At 39.7% G+C, this 16,249-nt stretch overlaps 1 protein-coding gene across 1 annotated transcript in view; it reads left to right on the forward strand.

The window, feature by feature from the left end:
* LOC107264863 (glutamate receptor 1) overlaps positions 1-16,249 on the forward strand; it is an 86,413-nt gene that overhangs the window by 5,170 nt on the left and 64,994 nt on the right. The window contains exon 2 of the mRNA XM_015733599.2: positions 4,650-4,802. Coding sequence (XP_015589085.1) covers positions 4,703-4,802 — 100 coding nt within the window. The 5' untranslated portion in view covers positions 4,650-4,702. The remainder of the gene's footprint in view (positions 1-4,649; positions 4,803-16,249) is intronic.

Below are 16,249 nucleotides of genomic sequence, written 5' to 3' on the forward strand. Positions count from 1 at the left end.
GCATTTTATATTTTATCGTTTTAATAAAAATTCCTTTGGTTTTTTATTGCTTCCTGCAACAGTGATGCATCAAGGAATTTGTTACTTTCCGTTGCAGTGATTTTTCTAGTGAGCTATCAAAGTTTAATCTCTAGTGGAAATTTCATTTTGAAAGCCGCCGTCTGAGTTGGGACTTGGCTGGATCTGTACAGTTCTTGTGGGGACTTACTAGGAGGGACTTGGATTTAAGCAAAAAATGTCTGCTACGAAAAGTCTGATATTATTCTTTGCGCGCTTGCCAAGTGCTTCACCATGACGGGAAAAGATCCCAAGGATCTTGAGGTGGCTGAACTTTCATAGTATACACGTGAAGTCGAGCGTGGGAAGTTTCTCAATATGGGTATAGAGTGGATACGCGGAGACTGTAAATGACCTTGGTGTATAAAAAAAAAAGAAAGGTTGCTACTTAAAAAGCTAGATGGATCCGAACGTGAGAGAAAGAGTGAAAAGCTGTCAGAAGTCATTTAGCGACATGAAGTAAGTCTGCGTTATCGGTAAATATAAAAATATACATACATTATGTGGATTGACGTTAAAAAAAAATCCAATCAGTCAAGACACAAATACATTTAAGTACTTTGGTGGCTGCAGCTTTAAAGGTAATATACATGCCTGTCATACTTTATTCTTCCACGCTTTGCCCTTATTCTTTTACGTCAAAGTATATTCGCAAAACACCGCGAAGTCCAGCTGATCAATAATGCGCCTGAAAATAGAAGACAAAAAATCAGGCAATATTTTTGCAAGTAAATTAAACAAGCATGTACTATAACCGTTACTGAGTGATAGATGTGAAACAGCAAAGAAAACTAATTCCTATCCGCAAAAAAGCAGTTGCGAAATCGCGAGTCAGAAGGACAATTTCCATCAAGAGATTCATCGTCCGACGCCACTGGGAATAACAGCAAAAGAAGACAATTTTAAGGTACAACACGCTCTTGTCTAATTGTGATGTTCTTTCCAGTGGCGTAGAGCGAGCAATTTTCCAAGTGGAAGAATCAGGTCACAGCTATAGGATACGGCGAATGTAGACCAGTAATAAAACGTATCACGAGTATCAAAAGAGACGCAGCCATGTGTTTCACCAATGTGCAATTGGTATATAAAGAACAATATTACATTATAGATAGGTATGTACAAGACAAGTGAGACATGTATGAGATTCAAAGCGATTTCTATTGTTAGAACTGAAGTAAAAGTTGAATGAGGAAGCAAAACCAGTTTGTAACTGATCTCCGTTGCCTGAAGAATCACCAAGATAGAGCATAGATCCTTGATATGGGAATACGGGAAGGTGCATACCTATGTTTAGGAATCTCGCGAGCGTTGACAGGTGGGGCGCCGCCGCGCGTCTATTGATTGGCGCCCAGCATCCCCTCGGCGTCCTCCATCTCTCCGTATTCACATCGATTCCTCTCTCTCGCACTCCCTCTCAGACTCGCATCTCCGTGCTGGTCTCCACTGGTCTCTTCCCATTTCATCTTTCTCCTCCCTTTTCTTCGCTCCGCTCTCTCCCTTCGTCTCACTGGACCCGCTTGTTCTCTTTTGGAATTTTCTCCTTCGGCATTTTCTCATCTCTCACCTTTCTTCTCTATCCCTGCTCAACAGTTCTTCCTGACTCTTCTCTCGCTTGCCAGCTACCATTTATACTCTCTACTCGTTTTCTGTACCTTCATGCGAACCCTCACTACATTCCACGTACAACGCTAGCCACCTACTACAAACCCTCCCCCTCCTGCCTCCCACGTTCTTTCGGTTCAGCCATGAGAGCTAGCTCTCCCTCGTCTCCATCCCTTATCATCACGTCGTCTTGTCCCACTCTCTCGTCACCCTTTCTGCCCTTTTCATTCCCTTGGAATCCCAGCATCCACAGGCCACCGTCAGCCAATCCTCACTAACCACCACTACCCTCACCGCACTACGCTTCTATCTCCCTTTTGCTTTACACATGTGATTACCCCTTTTGATCCGCACAAGTTGTTTGCACATTGGTTTAATGAGAAATAAAAAGGAACGTGAAGAGGAAAAAATGTGAAAAAGCAAAATTCTTGTGCTTAAAAAAAAGAGGGAGAATTAACGCATTATACCACACAAACTTGTCCTCATCGTGCACTTACCGTCATTTTTCTTTACTTTCTTTTATCTTTTCAATTTCTCCCCTTCCACTTTGTCCCGCTTCGTCGCGCCCTCAACGATATTCATTCACCGAATCCTCTTTTTCAACTTTGACTCTCCATGTACGCTGCTCTTACCTCGTGCTGGTCCTGTTGCCAGAGATCCGGATGCACCGGATATGCATATCCAGCCCGACGCTGGGTGCTCGTCTGTCACGGCCACTCGCTTTTCCGAGATAGGCGTATCTACGTTTTTGATGTAGGGATGATCCAGGGCGTGCAATGGGGTGCATAACAGGGTTTTACTAGGCCTGAAAACATATTCCTTCGTGTACGGCATATCTGCCCTAGTACACCAAGTATGCCACGGGCTGTATATGAGCAAAATGTATAGGGTCTATGGTAGCTTGGTGACTTTCAAATCGAGCCAATCAAAATCGACTCGTATGGGTTTCGGCGTCGAGTACAGTTTGCCGAGCGTGTGATAGCGTTACGTGACTCCCCAATGGAAATAATATGTTTGGATAACTAGGATATGCGTAACGTTGTGCGTGGGTGGTTGAAGCGGGCTTTGCCACGCAGAGTCGAATGTCTGTTACTGCGGATTTGGTTGACAGAGATATGGATGAAATGGAAAGGATGATATATATATATATATATATATATATATATAGAGAGAGAGAGAGAGAGAGAGAGGGAGAGAATAACCAGAAGTCACTGAAATTACTCAGCCAGATATCGACGTTGTTCATCGACGGCAACGTAATCGTAATGCTTGACTGTTTATTTTTATTAATCGCCCAGTGAGGTACCCATACGCGCATTGCCTTTGGGAAATAATATAATTTTTTTATACCTTCTCTTTTTCTCTGTCTATCCTTTCCAAATCCCTGCAGGATACTGGGTCATGATAAATCGCGACTGGTTTTAAGTGCACGTAAAACACGGCGGTATCCACTGTTCTAAAGAAATTTTAATCCAGAAAATTAGTAAAAATAATAATTTAATACCACCGGCCGACGTTGCATTCTACTCTAACGTACTTACTCGCCTCGTCCTGCTTCTCTGCGAAATCCTCGATAAATCATGATTACGCTTTTCGTTTTTTTTATTCCTGGTATTTTTATACAGCGATTTTTTTCGGCCTGCGTATATCTTCGTATGTACAGAGCGAGGAGGAAGAGAAACGGATATCTGAATGTTACTTTGTTAAAAAACTTCGGAATGGGGAAGAGAATAACGTATCTACATAAAATGAAATAAAAACAGTACGTTTACTCTCCTGCATGATATCGTCTAATCGGCCAAAAGAGTTCCGATGTCGCAGGAAAGTCTGACTGCGTGTTTCATAGATATACTGCATACATGGGATACGTAATACATACATATTTTGTTACTAGGCGATGCTCCTACAGCAAATATATTTTCTAAATTACGTACCCATATATATACAGACGTTATTGTTCGATCAGATTGCGAAAAATATTCAAGAAAGAATAATTGACCTAAAGCATTTACACGGATTAATTAATTACAGTGAAAAAACAATTTTCCTTCACATAAAAGTAAAAACTTTATCGAGCGAAAGGATCGATCTTTTTCTTTTGACTTTCATTCACACCTTTATTTTTCTAATCAAATAAGGAAATTCATCTCATAAAAACTGAAGTTAATTGTAGTACCTGATTTTTAAGGAATCAAACTCTCATAAATTGCATAAAATATATAATAAGTATACCTAAGTCAGTAAGGTTCGATTCCATTAACATTGCTTATTGCGTACCTTCGGTATATCTGCAAACTGCAAGTAGTCAATTAGCTAATGCCATAATTAATGTAAATTCAAATATTAAACAGTATCGGGGAAATCGAGTGTGACTGATTTCAAATTATGTTAAAATAACGTTCAGTATGACAAAACGAACATTTACTATGTATTATGCCATGAAGTTTATATTGGGAACATATAATCGCTAATTACTCTAGAACAAAATATAATTACATGAGTTTTCTAATAGTCTCTATTAATGGCGTGCGGTTATCTAGAACTAATATTAAGTTTCCGGAAACTATTTCAATTTCCTAACGATACTTTTTAGATGGATAATTATACAGGGTGTACCACAATTCTTGCATTTCCAGGTTATGGCCGTGTTAATTGTTGGGTGAACCTGTGTAGTTATTCTACAAAATTAATTTCTCTCGTCTTCATGTATGAAGTTATGAATATGATTTTCGTCAAGCCATACAACTATTTCCACCTCTAATTATGAACATGTTTTGATTTCTTAACCATGTATGTATATCAGGTACTTAGGCAACCATAATAGATATATGTTCAACGTTACTACGACGCACATAAATTTCATTACGAAATCTGCAAACGATGCAAACGTCGACGTTTAATCGGGTCATATATCCCGGTAGCTACGACGAATGGCTTTATTACGATCCTTTAGAATCTTATTAATCTTCTGTCTATTTATTTGCTTTCAGGTGCAATTTTCGAGCAGGGTACGGATGAAGTTCAATCCGCATTCAAATTTGCAATGTTCAACCACAACCAGAACACTACGGGTCGTCGGTTCGAACTGCAAGCCTTTGTTGACGTGATAAATACTGCTGATGCCTTCAAGCTCTCTCGCCTCAGTAAGTTTGAACTTTCTAAAATGTAAATGAAAATGGGAATATACGCATACGTATATGAGTATGTGAGTATATGAGTATACATATTATATTTGATCAAAATATTCTGTCTCTGAAGAACCATGGAACGCTGGACAATTATTCCTCTCTAGTAAATATGTGGATTCATTTTATTACACATGGAACAGTTTTAGAAATTTATTTTATAATTTTATGCTGTTTCATATAACAATGCTACATTAATGGAGTTGAGAGACAAATTCTTTTTGCAAGTCAAGCAACACGAAAATTCATTCATTAAACATCTTTTTGGTCATTTTTATTCTCTAAACGTATAAGGCAGATCAAGCATAACAACAAATATATATTGAGTACCATTTTTTCCTAGAACCTCCCTTTCGGCAGTGCCCTTACCAATACATTCTTAATTTTCTCATATGTACAAGTAATTATTTCATCGTAGTCTCAACTACAGCGTCCATGTATGGATACGTTATTATATAATATATCAAACACAGATTTTGGATATCTATACATACACGTATAATATGTATTTTAACATGGAATTTCGGGTCAGTCAGAAAAATACGTTGTAATAGGCAACTTTAATCCACAGCATGGAGCCTGACAGATTAGGGAGCATTTCTGAAAAGGGTTGGACTGATTTCTTTTAAAGAATTCTCATTTATTTTCTTCGTGAGAATTTTTTGTATTTATTTAAAATTAATCGAAAAGTAGTTTTCAAAATTAGAACGGATCCCAAAATCCCACTACGAGGCGATTCGGATGCTGAAAGTAGTAAGACTGGGAACCGGACCGCAGCACAAGACTCAAGACTTTACTGCAATCTCTGAAACATCTATTGAAAAGGAACTATCACGCTAGGTACAAGGAGAATGTGCGACGGTCGAAGAAAAATCAGCGGGCTAGATAGAGCACGGATTCGATTAGGCGATCGTGGAAAAACAATTGAAAGCGTCTAGTGGAACGTCGTTTCGACTTTCGGAACCACATAGCGTCACTTACGGCGCAACGTAGTTAAGGATAGACGACTACGTTACAATTTGGAAACGAAAACAATAACATTCTGGATGATTGAATTTAGTTTTTCTTCCTTATGTACATACTTTCTTCTCTTTTGGAATAGTAGCAGGGTAGGTTTTCCACTCACTGTTTGACAGCATCTATTTCATGTATGTTGACCAGTCGACCTTTTAAAGTCTTTGAGTGATTGAGTCCTCTTTGTCTAAATTCACGAGAAGAAAAACTAGTTTGAAATAAAAAAAGGTAAAAGAAAACCGAAGACTTCGTAGGGACGTACAAGATTAAGTTCGGTTGGTCAAACTTCAAATCACCGTCCATCTCGGACCCTTTGGCTACATGTAAAAGAGGATAGTTATATAATATTCACATTCCTCACTTTTTCTTTTTAAAATTTCACTTTTATAAAAAAGGACGATCGTATTCGTGTTAAACCTTTCTTCTGAATAGGAGTAGTCAGAATTTCATATTTCTGGATTGGGCGAACCAAAAATCTTTAAATCAATCTACGTACTCAAAATTCATCTCGGCGTTCCAAAAACCCCTTAACCCCCCTTAAGTTATTTACATTTCGAAACTTCAAATGTTATCATGTTGCTCTCGTGAAACTTGTCCAAGTGCCATGAAGATTATCTAACTATTAAACCATTTTATTATACCTATACCTATATCTCTATATCTTAGTTGAAAGAGACATTAGGCTCCTATCGCTGAGCTAGTCTGATGAGAATTTGGGAGGACTCCAAGAGCGTGGAACTCGTGTGCGTTATAGTATTTAGTAAAGCTGCACTAATTGTATTAATGCTAGCCGGTTTGCCGAGATCAAGGCCTCTGTTATAATCCTGTGCCAAGCCGTGGACCACGCCAAATCTATTATGACCGCTTGAGATACACTAAGCATTAATGTTTGCCCACGAAGACTTTGGTATTGGCAAACAAAACAGAGTAAAGCCAAACACTTGTTTAATATGCAGTTATCGCATTAGCGCATCGTCCTCATGCGTGATCGCTGGCACTCCAGCCTCACGCTGTTCAAAAAGGATTTCCATTGGGACGATGAGCTGCTCAAACGGACTTGAGGATTATAGGAAAGGGATACTACTCCTACGAATAAAATTATTCAATTTTTATAATTAAAATCGAAACGCAACAATATATAGGGTGAATTATATTTTTAGAATCTATTTTTTTTTGTCGAAACTTCAACGTAACGTAGAAAAGTTAATTTTATCTTTTTACAAAAGACTTAATACTCGTGTGACGTGATCATCATTTACATTGTCTGGTTGGAAAGTTTTCACGGATAGTGGTAATTATTCATGTACACTCGAGTAGTCCGTGATCTAACACAATGTAAATTAACGTGTATGCTTATCTGATATCGCGCCAAATGACTTATTAAGCAATCGATCACAATGACGATATACCAAAGTGCTAAAATCGTGATCCAAGCAATGTTAAGAGTGACACTCATTGATTGATCGGCATATCCAACATACATTACTGGTATCACAAACGAATTACCGAATTAATGTCTATTTATTTTGTACCAAATTGCCAATTTGAATATCGATCGTAATTCTATTCGTTCGCATTACACTGAAGTTTACCGTCAAATTCGATTATAGTTGGTGGTCGATTACGAATTAATCAGCGATCCACGATGCACCGGGTGGTCACTACATACCAGTTCTAGTTCCTCGTCATACTACATTTCGTGTGTGACAAATATACGTAGTAAAGACAGTTGAGTCGCATGAGCATTTAGAAATTCTTCCATAGCTCTTGAGTAAAAAAAGGATCGATATATCCAATAATCATCAAGCACTAATAAAATCGTGTCATCACGTTATCAGTGACCCGTGTCTCGGTTATGGTCACTTGTTTCCAAAGAGAGATCACAGCTGTAAGCAACAAGACAGAGAATTCTTATCGAGTTAGTTCACGAAGGTATATCAAATGAGTATATCATCTAGTAGAAAGGGTATCGTAAACTCTTGGAATAGTTACCTGGCAAAATACATAAAATTTAATACCGAACCTTTTCGACTTGGCGAGTTAGTGCCTGAACGGTAGACCGTGCAAAAGAAGTCAAAAGATGCCACCTTCCCTGGTAGTGAGCTATAGGCTATCCGAAGGCTCAGGAGGCCGATCGATCGGATTTGCAGGCGTGGTTGACCATAGCCGCTGTTAGAATTCCGAAAGAAACGCGTCCAGAGAGTCTAGGAGTTACAGGTGGTGCTAGCTGTGGTCTCATCCTGAGAATCGAACTGGGCCAAATCGTTCCCATCGCTGTATAGTATATAGATAGATAGGGAAAAGCCCATTCCTAACGTATCCCGAACAAGAAAGAATCTGACCAGTCTCCTTGGCCGGACCCCTTGAAGGTGTCAGCATCTTAGCGCAACATAATAGCTATCTATCATCTTTCACTGCATATCGTATAATATCCTGGTAGGATCCTTTGCCTCTGGTATACCCTGGCTAGGGGTTGAATGTATATGGGAAGAGCGTTGCCAGCCAGGGGTGGCATAAATCTGCTGAGGGCTCCCCGAGGTATTCCCCTTTCTTCCAGGCCGTCTTCCTCTCCCTGCCTTACCCTTCCCAAGTCGCCTTTCTCATCCCCTTCTTTCTCCTCATCCAACTCCCCTCCCCCCTCCCCACACTCACACCTCTCGCCACGCTACGGCAAAGCAGACGCGAGATGAATCCCAAGGTTCAATTCCCGTCGGTTTATCCGATGCCTGAAGGTACGAGGCCGCATTAGGGCAGAAGAGGCGGGAGGCTACGCCAATGGGAAAAGATAGAGTTCTTTTATATTACGCAAGATAATTACATATTGACTATATCGACTTTATTGACTTCCGAATATCACGCTGAATTCAACGTATACCCACGGCTCGGAGACCGCGTCCCCTCACCGTGAGAGGATCCGTTGCCGAATGTAAATGATACGTAGGATTCGAATCTGGAATTTTTTCCCTGTAAACCCAATGAAAAACGCTCTTCGTTGGCATCGCGATGAAAATGCGACCGACGTTAATGAGCACTTTGTGCGTTTGCCAGAGGGAAGTTTCTGTGTATACAACAAGAGCGGTTGATAAATGCCCCATTAAATTCTCTTTACCTTTTATTTTGATGGCGGTAGCTATTCGCCAAGGCTGCCTAAGGTATTAGTACGTACAACAACAAAGCCCTATATGTATTATAATTCTCTAGCTAAACTCATAAGGTTCGATCTGATCAGAGTTTCCGGCACCCTCGCACGGCTCGTCCCTTAACGCGAGAAGTGCAAGAGATACAGCCGCAGGCGGGGAATTTATTTACAGAAGTCTCGTAACAACATTATAGAAGATTCGAAGGAAACTCGAGAAGTACTATTTGTTCTACTCGGGACGAGCACCGTGCTAGCAACACGTCATTTCCGATTGTCATTTCTCATCCCGCGTTCAAGTCCGTTCTTACCCTTCTGCCCAAATCGTGGCTCTCCTTCAATATTAACACCGGGAAACACTCTCTGTCTTTGTCATTCGCTAAGTTCCTTTCAAGTTATATACACTTCCCGCTCTATAGCTATACTCGGGCTCGACTCGTATCATCCATTTGTCGAGGACATAAAGGCATTATGTTTTCGATTTAAAACTTTTGAATTAGATTGCAAGGACGGGAGGTCTTAGGACGACGCGGTATTTAAAACTTTTGAATTGACTTTCGCCAGACGGTGGGTCAAGATTTCTATTCGTCGCCTGATTTTATTTACGATAGCGTCATCCTGATAAAGAAAATAAACAAGGATTTGACAAGTGTTGTATGATGTGTACTTTGTACGATTGACGTATTAGATGTACAAATTAATTCTCGGCCCTTTTTTGCATAATTTTGATGTTTGTTTACAAAAAGGAAAAATCGAACAATTATCCAACCTTAAAAACAATCCCCACTACATTCTGCCATATATATTTCCGCCATCTCTCGGGCAACCGTCGAAACTCGTTTCGTAAAAAGTTTTTTTTTCTGAAAATTGAAATTTCCATCTTGAAACCTATGGAACCACTTTCTACACGTACTGCAAGACACAGCATCTACACTTAAGATGAAACAAATCGGTTCCTTAACCCGTGCAGCATTTTTCTTCAGTTAGAATACGAAAATAAGGCAGAGTGCTTAAAATGTTACTTTTTGAATAATATCGCTTTCATTACTGCTTTTCAATATTATCTCAGGAACGCTGTCAACTATTTATCTCATTTCAAAGCTTAAGGATTGCGCTTTAACGTTACCCTACAGCAGAAAAAAATTAAAATTTGAATAGCTGCCGTCATTTGTTCAATTTTGGGGCCAAGAATTAATTTGTACACCTAATAGATAAACCACACTATAATAACTCTACATGTATATTTTACAACAATAATTCGTCCGTTTAATTTCTGATAGCGTACTATTACATTTTAGCATGCTCTTGAGGGACTGTGAAATTTGCACTAAAACTCTACTAGCCGTGGCTGTACGCTGAAATTTGCTCAGAAGCATTTCATATCGATTCGAGATCGAATGTCATGATCCGCTCTGAATAGGAAATGTCATAACGATGAAAGGGGCCCAGCATCCCTGAATATTGGAGTCGTAGTGCATAGTGGAATGATGACGCTGAGGGTAGTTTTATTTGAGGGGTCGCGCTAAGGTGCATATACCTTGAGACCATCTAGAGGTTACCCAAGGTATGCCGCGTAGCTAACAATACCCTTGAGGACCACCCTTAAACATCATCTCCTTTCGTGAGAATCGTCTAGAAGAAGCGAAGAGCGCCAGTAATAGTAATAGAGCCTCCGATAGGAAGAGATTCCGAGAGAGAAGGTGAAAAAAATAAAGAAATATGAAAATGGCTGCTGATATACACACACACGCGTGTTTTCAATGCATATATGCACAAAGTTACGTGGACTCTCTTGAGAATAGAGTTAAGGAATCGTACCGTGTGTAATAAACATTTATTTTTATGCAGATGCACACTGCACTTTCGAATAGTTATACGTAATACTATTTTTATCAGATATGAAAACAAATATATATATATAGCATATTCAGAAGGAGTAACCCTCGCTAACTTAACTTCTTATAACTGACACAATATTGTCTATAATGGGGAAAAATGCTTATATGTATACTTACATACCGAAATTTGATGAAGTTTTAGAGCACGCAAGGAGCCATCAATTATAGGATAGCAAAGTCGAAGTTGAGTTTGAGGGTGACTGGAAAATCAGGTAGTGAGTGAAATCTACAAACAACCAGACTCCAACTGCACTCGAGACGTCTACTTAACTCTTCCGACTCCTTCTGCGTCGTAACTTTCTTAATTTGTACGGGTTCCAACGCCATAATTAATATTGATGATTGAAAAGTGCTTGGCTTGGGTGATCAATTTTCATCGCTTTTAATAACCGCCTCGTTGCTCGTCGAGCAAGATTTTACTTCCATTTTCTCTTTTTTTTTCTTCTCCGCGTCCTTACCTTTCGCAAGAAAAATTGATTATGCATGCAATTATTGTTTTGTTAAACTTCGTTCACTTAGTAATTTTAGAATCACGTTACTGATTTTGTTGTTTATGAAAATATAGGTTTCAAGGATTTATGTATTTCCATTTATAAGGCATCAACGATTTATGTCGTAAATTAAAAAACTTTTTGCTTTATAGTGCTCTTAAGGTAAAGACACCGTTAATCAGTGAGTATCTAGACTTGAGGTATAACAGTGATCGATGATTGGTTAACTGATTGGATATCCAACCTAGCGTACCGTTTATTATCAAATTTATTACTATTCATCGAATCGTTAGACCTACCGGTACGTGAGGGTGGGTGGTTTCATAGGGTGGCGAAACTCGTTTGTTAAACTTAAAATTGATCCTACGTTCTATAGGGCGTTCAACTTATACGCAGCAAGACGTATAAGTCCGTAATTACACCCTGGTAACTACCAAGGGTGGCTAGGGTGGTTAGATGAGTAAAAGGGTGGCTCAGGGGTGACCCAACGCTTTTCACGGAAAGCTTCTATAACGTTAGAACGCGCAGGATACGCATCGTCAACCACGCCCGATATTTAACCACTCATGGACTCTAGAACGACCCTATATCAGCAACCCACCTCAGCCTCACCATCTATGTACCTCAGGATACTTTTCCACGCGGCATCCACTTTACCTACCCTGCACTCATCACTCTGCACCGCGTCTATCTGTAAAATGGAGGATCCTCGGGAAACACCTTGCTACAGGCATAGCCAGCATCCGTGGTACTAGCTGTAACCACCGGGGTCTAGGTCGTTTATCATCATAACGAAGTCAATGACCGATGAGAGCCTGAGACCTTTTTTTCTTGATTTTTACTTCGTCATCGTCACAGATCCTCCCCTATCCTCCTTCCTTATCCTTGTATCCATGGAATAATTTCAAAACTGTCGCACCATCATTGCGCTTTGACTCCTGACTCTCCTAACTGCGGGCGTATCGCGATTTCATCTCGTTAACCTGCATTACTTCGCTTAACTACTCAACGTTAATGTATTCCTGTACGTAAGGGAAACTTTTCTAAAGATAATGTATAACTGTAGATACAGGTAGGTCGATGTATATAGGTAACCATGTATTTATTTTACATAGACTGTAACTTCTATACGTATTCATGCTCCTCCCTTCGAGGTTATCTTTCACTTTTCTTTTATTTCTTTTTTATTTTTCGTTATACTCGTTCTCGTAACCTTATTCCTTCGGTACTGGTCATTCCTCTTCTTAGCTCTTGGCATTTTCCTACAGCCACGTTTGCTGCTCGTACTCATACACTCTATTCGCCGGCTAGTCTTGTTCTCGTTCTTGTTCTTCCAGGGGTTGGTTGGTTGGCTTTTTACCACCCGGTCATTAGGACCTTGGACCGCAAATGTCTCCACATGAATTCTAATGTCCGACTCTGGAGAAACGGTAATCCCGGCCACTTGGCCAAACTTCGTGCTGCGAAACGTCCGGAAATTCAGCCTGGCAATGGGCTGAATTCCGTGCGAGCCGTGCTGGAGCGTTCGCGCTTGCGCTGGGGACGCCAGGAAGTCTTTTGTCGTGCATTTTCATAAGTTTGCCGTTAAAGTTAATTGGCCCGTGAATTTACAAGCGGTACAAACGACCACAAAGGTCGTACGTGAGCCGAATTGGAATGTCTTCCTGAAAACACAACGAGCCTATAGGCTCCGCCGCCGGAAAAACAGGGTTTCCCGTAGCCCGCTTAGGGATGTCCCTCGTTGGACTGACAATAAGTCACCCTAACGTTTAAAGGGGCTGTGAGGCGCTTATACTGCTGCTATATTTGAAACTGTTGTTAATCGTCATTCTCTTATCGATAAACTTCTAAATGCGAAAGACGATGCTGGAATATATATCGATATAATTATAGTATATATACGTGTCGCAATATACCCATGCGATCACATTAGCATCCTCATACGATATATTACTAGAAAAAGCATTAGTTCTTATAAGACAAATAGTACTGTGAAATATAAAAAAATTGAATTAAAAAAAAAGAAGAAATGAACAAAAAGTACGCTAAACATGCAATATCTACCTGATTCAAAAACAACTATCGCCCTTTCATAAAATCTTGTAAATTATCAGAATTTCATGGAACCATCTTTTTCTTCAACAAAAAAATAAAATAAAAGAAAGACAAACCACAGTTCTTCGATTCGAGGAGCATTCGAAAATTCCCAAACTCCTCCTCGAGTCCCTTTGAATTATCTTTTTGCGGATCGCAAGCAAAACCCTCGTCTCAACGACACTCTTCAAACTCGTCGTCCTCTTCTTCTCGCACTCTTTTTTTTCTTTGCCTTACTTCTTCTTCGACCTTTTCGTATTATTATTCTCTACTCGACCGTCGTAGGTCACTCAGACGAAACGGAGCTTCTTCAGAAATTCTCTTGTCATCTCACTACCAGCAGATATACGCATCGTCTATACAGTGTATGTATACCTATATCTTACCATAAGCCTACATACCCATGATCTATACCTACCTGACCCATGTAAAATCAAATGCTTCGCGTAACAAGCACAACCTTAAAATATAACTGAAAGTAGGGTGGACCCAGTAGACATGTAAATATGTGAAGTGAAGCAAGAGGGTGACTAACAATACGCGACTGAATAAGGCAAAACCTTCCCCTGTGATTTTCCTACCTATCTCTCTGAAGTTTGAGCGTCTCTGAAACTGTTGACGAAGGCGAGAACGTGTTTTCGAGATGAACTTCCGCGAGATAACCATCGACACGAAGAAGAAATGAAAGAAGGAAGGTTTCCTTTTCTTCCTACGAAAAGTTCAGACGGACGCACGAGCTACCCCACACTGAGTATTCCGGATATGAGGGATAGTTTCTGTTATGGCGAGAGAGGGATGGTAGAATTTTTCTGAATTTTTATTGTCCCGTGTTATCGGCACGTATTTTTCTCGCTTCCTTAGTACGAAAAATAGTTGGCAAATTGGTGGTAGTATATAGGAATCATACAAAATACTCGAACTCCTCATGGGAGAATGGAATGAGATTTAGCACTTAGTAAAAATATTCTTTTTTGATAAGAATCTTTTCTTTTTCCCAGGAACAAACACTTCGTTATAGGCGAATTTTTATAAAAGAGCAAATAATTTGAGAAATTTTTCTAAGGATATGGGGAGAACTGATAAAAAAACCGTAGTATCGTTAATTTATAGTGATTTCTTAATAAACCCATTTTCCTATCTGTTACCGTTCACTGTTTACGTTGGTACCTACTGGTCAACGTTGAACAAGTTAACGTATTTAGATAGGTTAGGTTAGTCGAACCGATAGAAAATCGTTTACATACGCGAGAAAACACTCCACCAGGAAGCGTAAACGCATCAATTTCCGGACTGCTGAAAATGGAAAGAGCGACAAGTGCCGAGCGTTGCCGAAGTGAACGAGGGAATGTAACAAAGCGCGGAAAGTTTTCTCCATAAAATATCGCGACACTTCGCGCCTTGGTTCTTTAACCCCCAATTCCTTCTCCCTCGTCCGCACCTGCCTGGAGAAGAGTGAAATTAAAACTTGCGGAGAAACTTTACAGGGCAGGGTACTTAAAAGAATCGACACGTATTACTTCAACTTTTTCAAAGAACCTGCCGATCTTATCCAATCAAAGAAACCCGATGGTTCTTCTTTGTAATTTCAATACTCCTGCCCATTATTTTCGGATTGACAGGTGGTCGTTTATACCGACAAGAAGGAATTTTATGAGTAACCTTACCAATTAGATTAATCACCATATTGATGTCGATCAATAACATCTCGCTGATGACGAAAAAGATTAATTTATTATTTTTTGAATTAAACTAATGATCTGTCAGACGGTCTGTAAAAAAATTTTTAAACATGACCGTGATGCTCCAAAATACTGAAAGACTGCAAAATGGAAATCGAACAGCCCCACAAGACTAAATTAATAAAAATGACAATCTTAACGTTATGCGAAACATTGTAAAGTGTGTAAAGACAGATCGTAAACTTAGTAGCTTCGAAGATCTTCCGTCCTAGCTATTATTTGATACTGCCGTAAAGTACAGTGTATCTATCATGGAATTTGTAAGCAAATCGGATAAGTTTCTCCCATTAAGTTAGTCGAGAGTAACAGAATTGAACGGTCGAAATTAGTTCTCAGACAAGCCGAAACAAAATACTTTTTCATTATCAGCAAGAGGGAGGTCAGTGGGAAACAGGGAGTGTGAGACTAATCAGGCAGCATCGTCAACCCTTGTGGAAGAGAAGTCCTGTGGGGTTCCGAGGACAAGGAGGTAGTACGGGGGTGCCAGGTCGCTCCTTCCAATAGGATTAACCCTCGTCCTCTTAATCCTTTTATTGGTGTGGCAAATCCTGTGACAGGATACGAAAGGGTGTCCATGGACCCAGATCTGTAGCTGGATCTTTTGCGAAGGGACCTGGGCACGATTCAAAATACATCTCAAAGTTCGTCGATCGCAACCTAGACTACCAGAGTCGAAATTTTAAGCCTACAGTTGACCTCAAAGTTCTAGACGAAGTTTTTTTTGCTTTTGTTCAACTTCGTATTTTGAACCTGTACGTTTTATAATTTTGGCTATCAATCAACGAAAATGGACGACCACACGTAATTATCAAAGCTAATCAACAAAAACGGAGTACAATGTTTGGATAGATACCGTTTTGAATTACGGTAAAGGAATTAATTCCGAATTGGAATAAATGTGTTTTTTTTTCTTATTAGGACCTATTTTATATGGTTCTTTAAAGATTCTGATTTCCTCCTACGTTGCGTCTTAATATAGCAAAAATAGAAATTTTAGTCACTCTTAAATACAATGTGCGAGCGTAATTCTAAT

This window comes from Cephus cinctus, unplaced genomic scaffold (genome assembly GCF_000341935.2).
Source record: "Cephus cinctus unplaced genomic scaffold, Ccin1 Ccin1_scaffold0196, whole genome shotgun sequence".
NCBI classification, from domain to species: Eukaryota; Metazoa; Arthropoda; class Insecta; order Hymenoptera; family Cephidae; genus Cephus; species Cephus cinctus.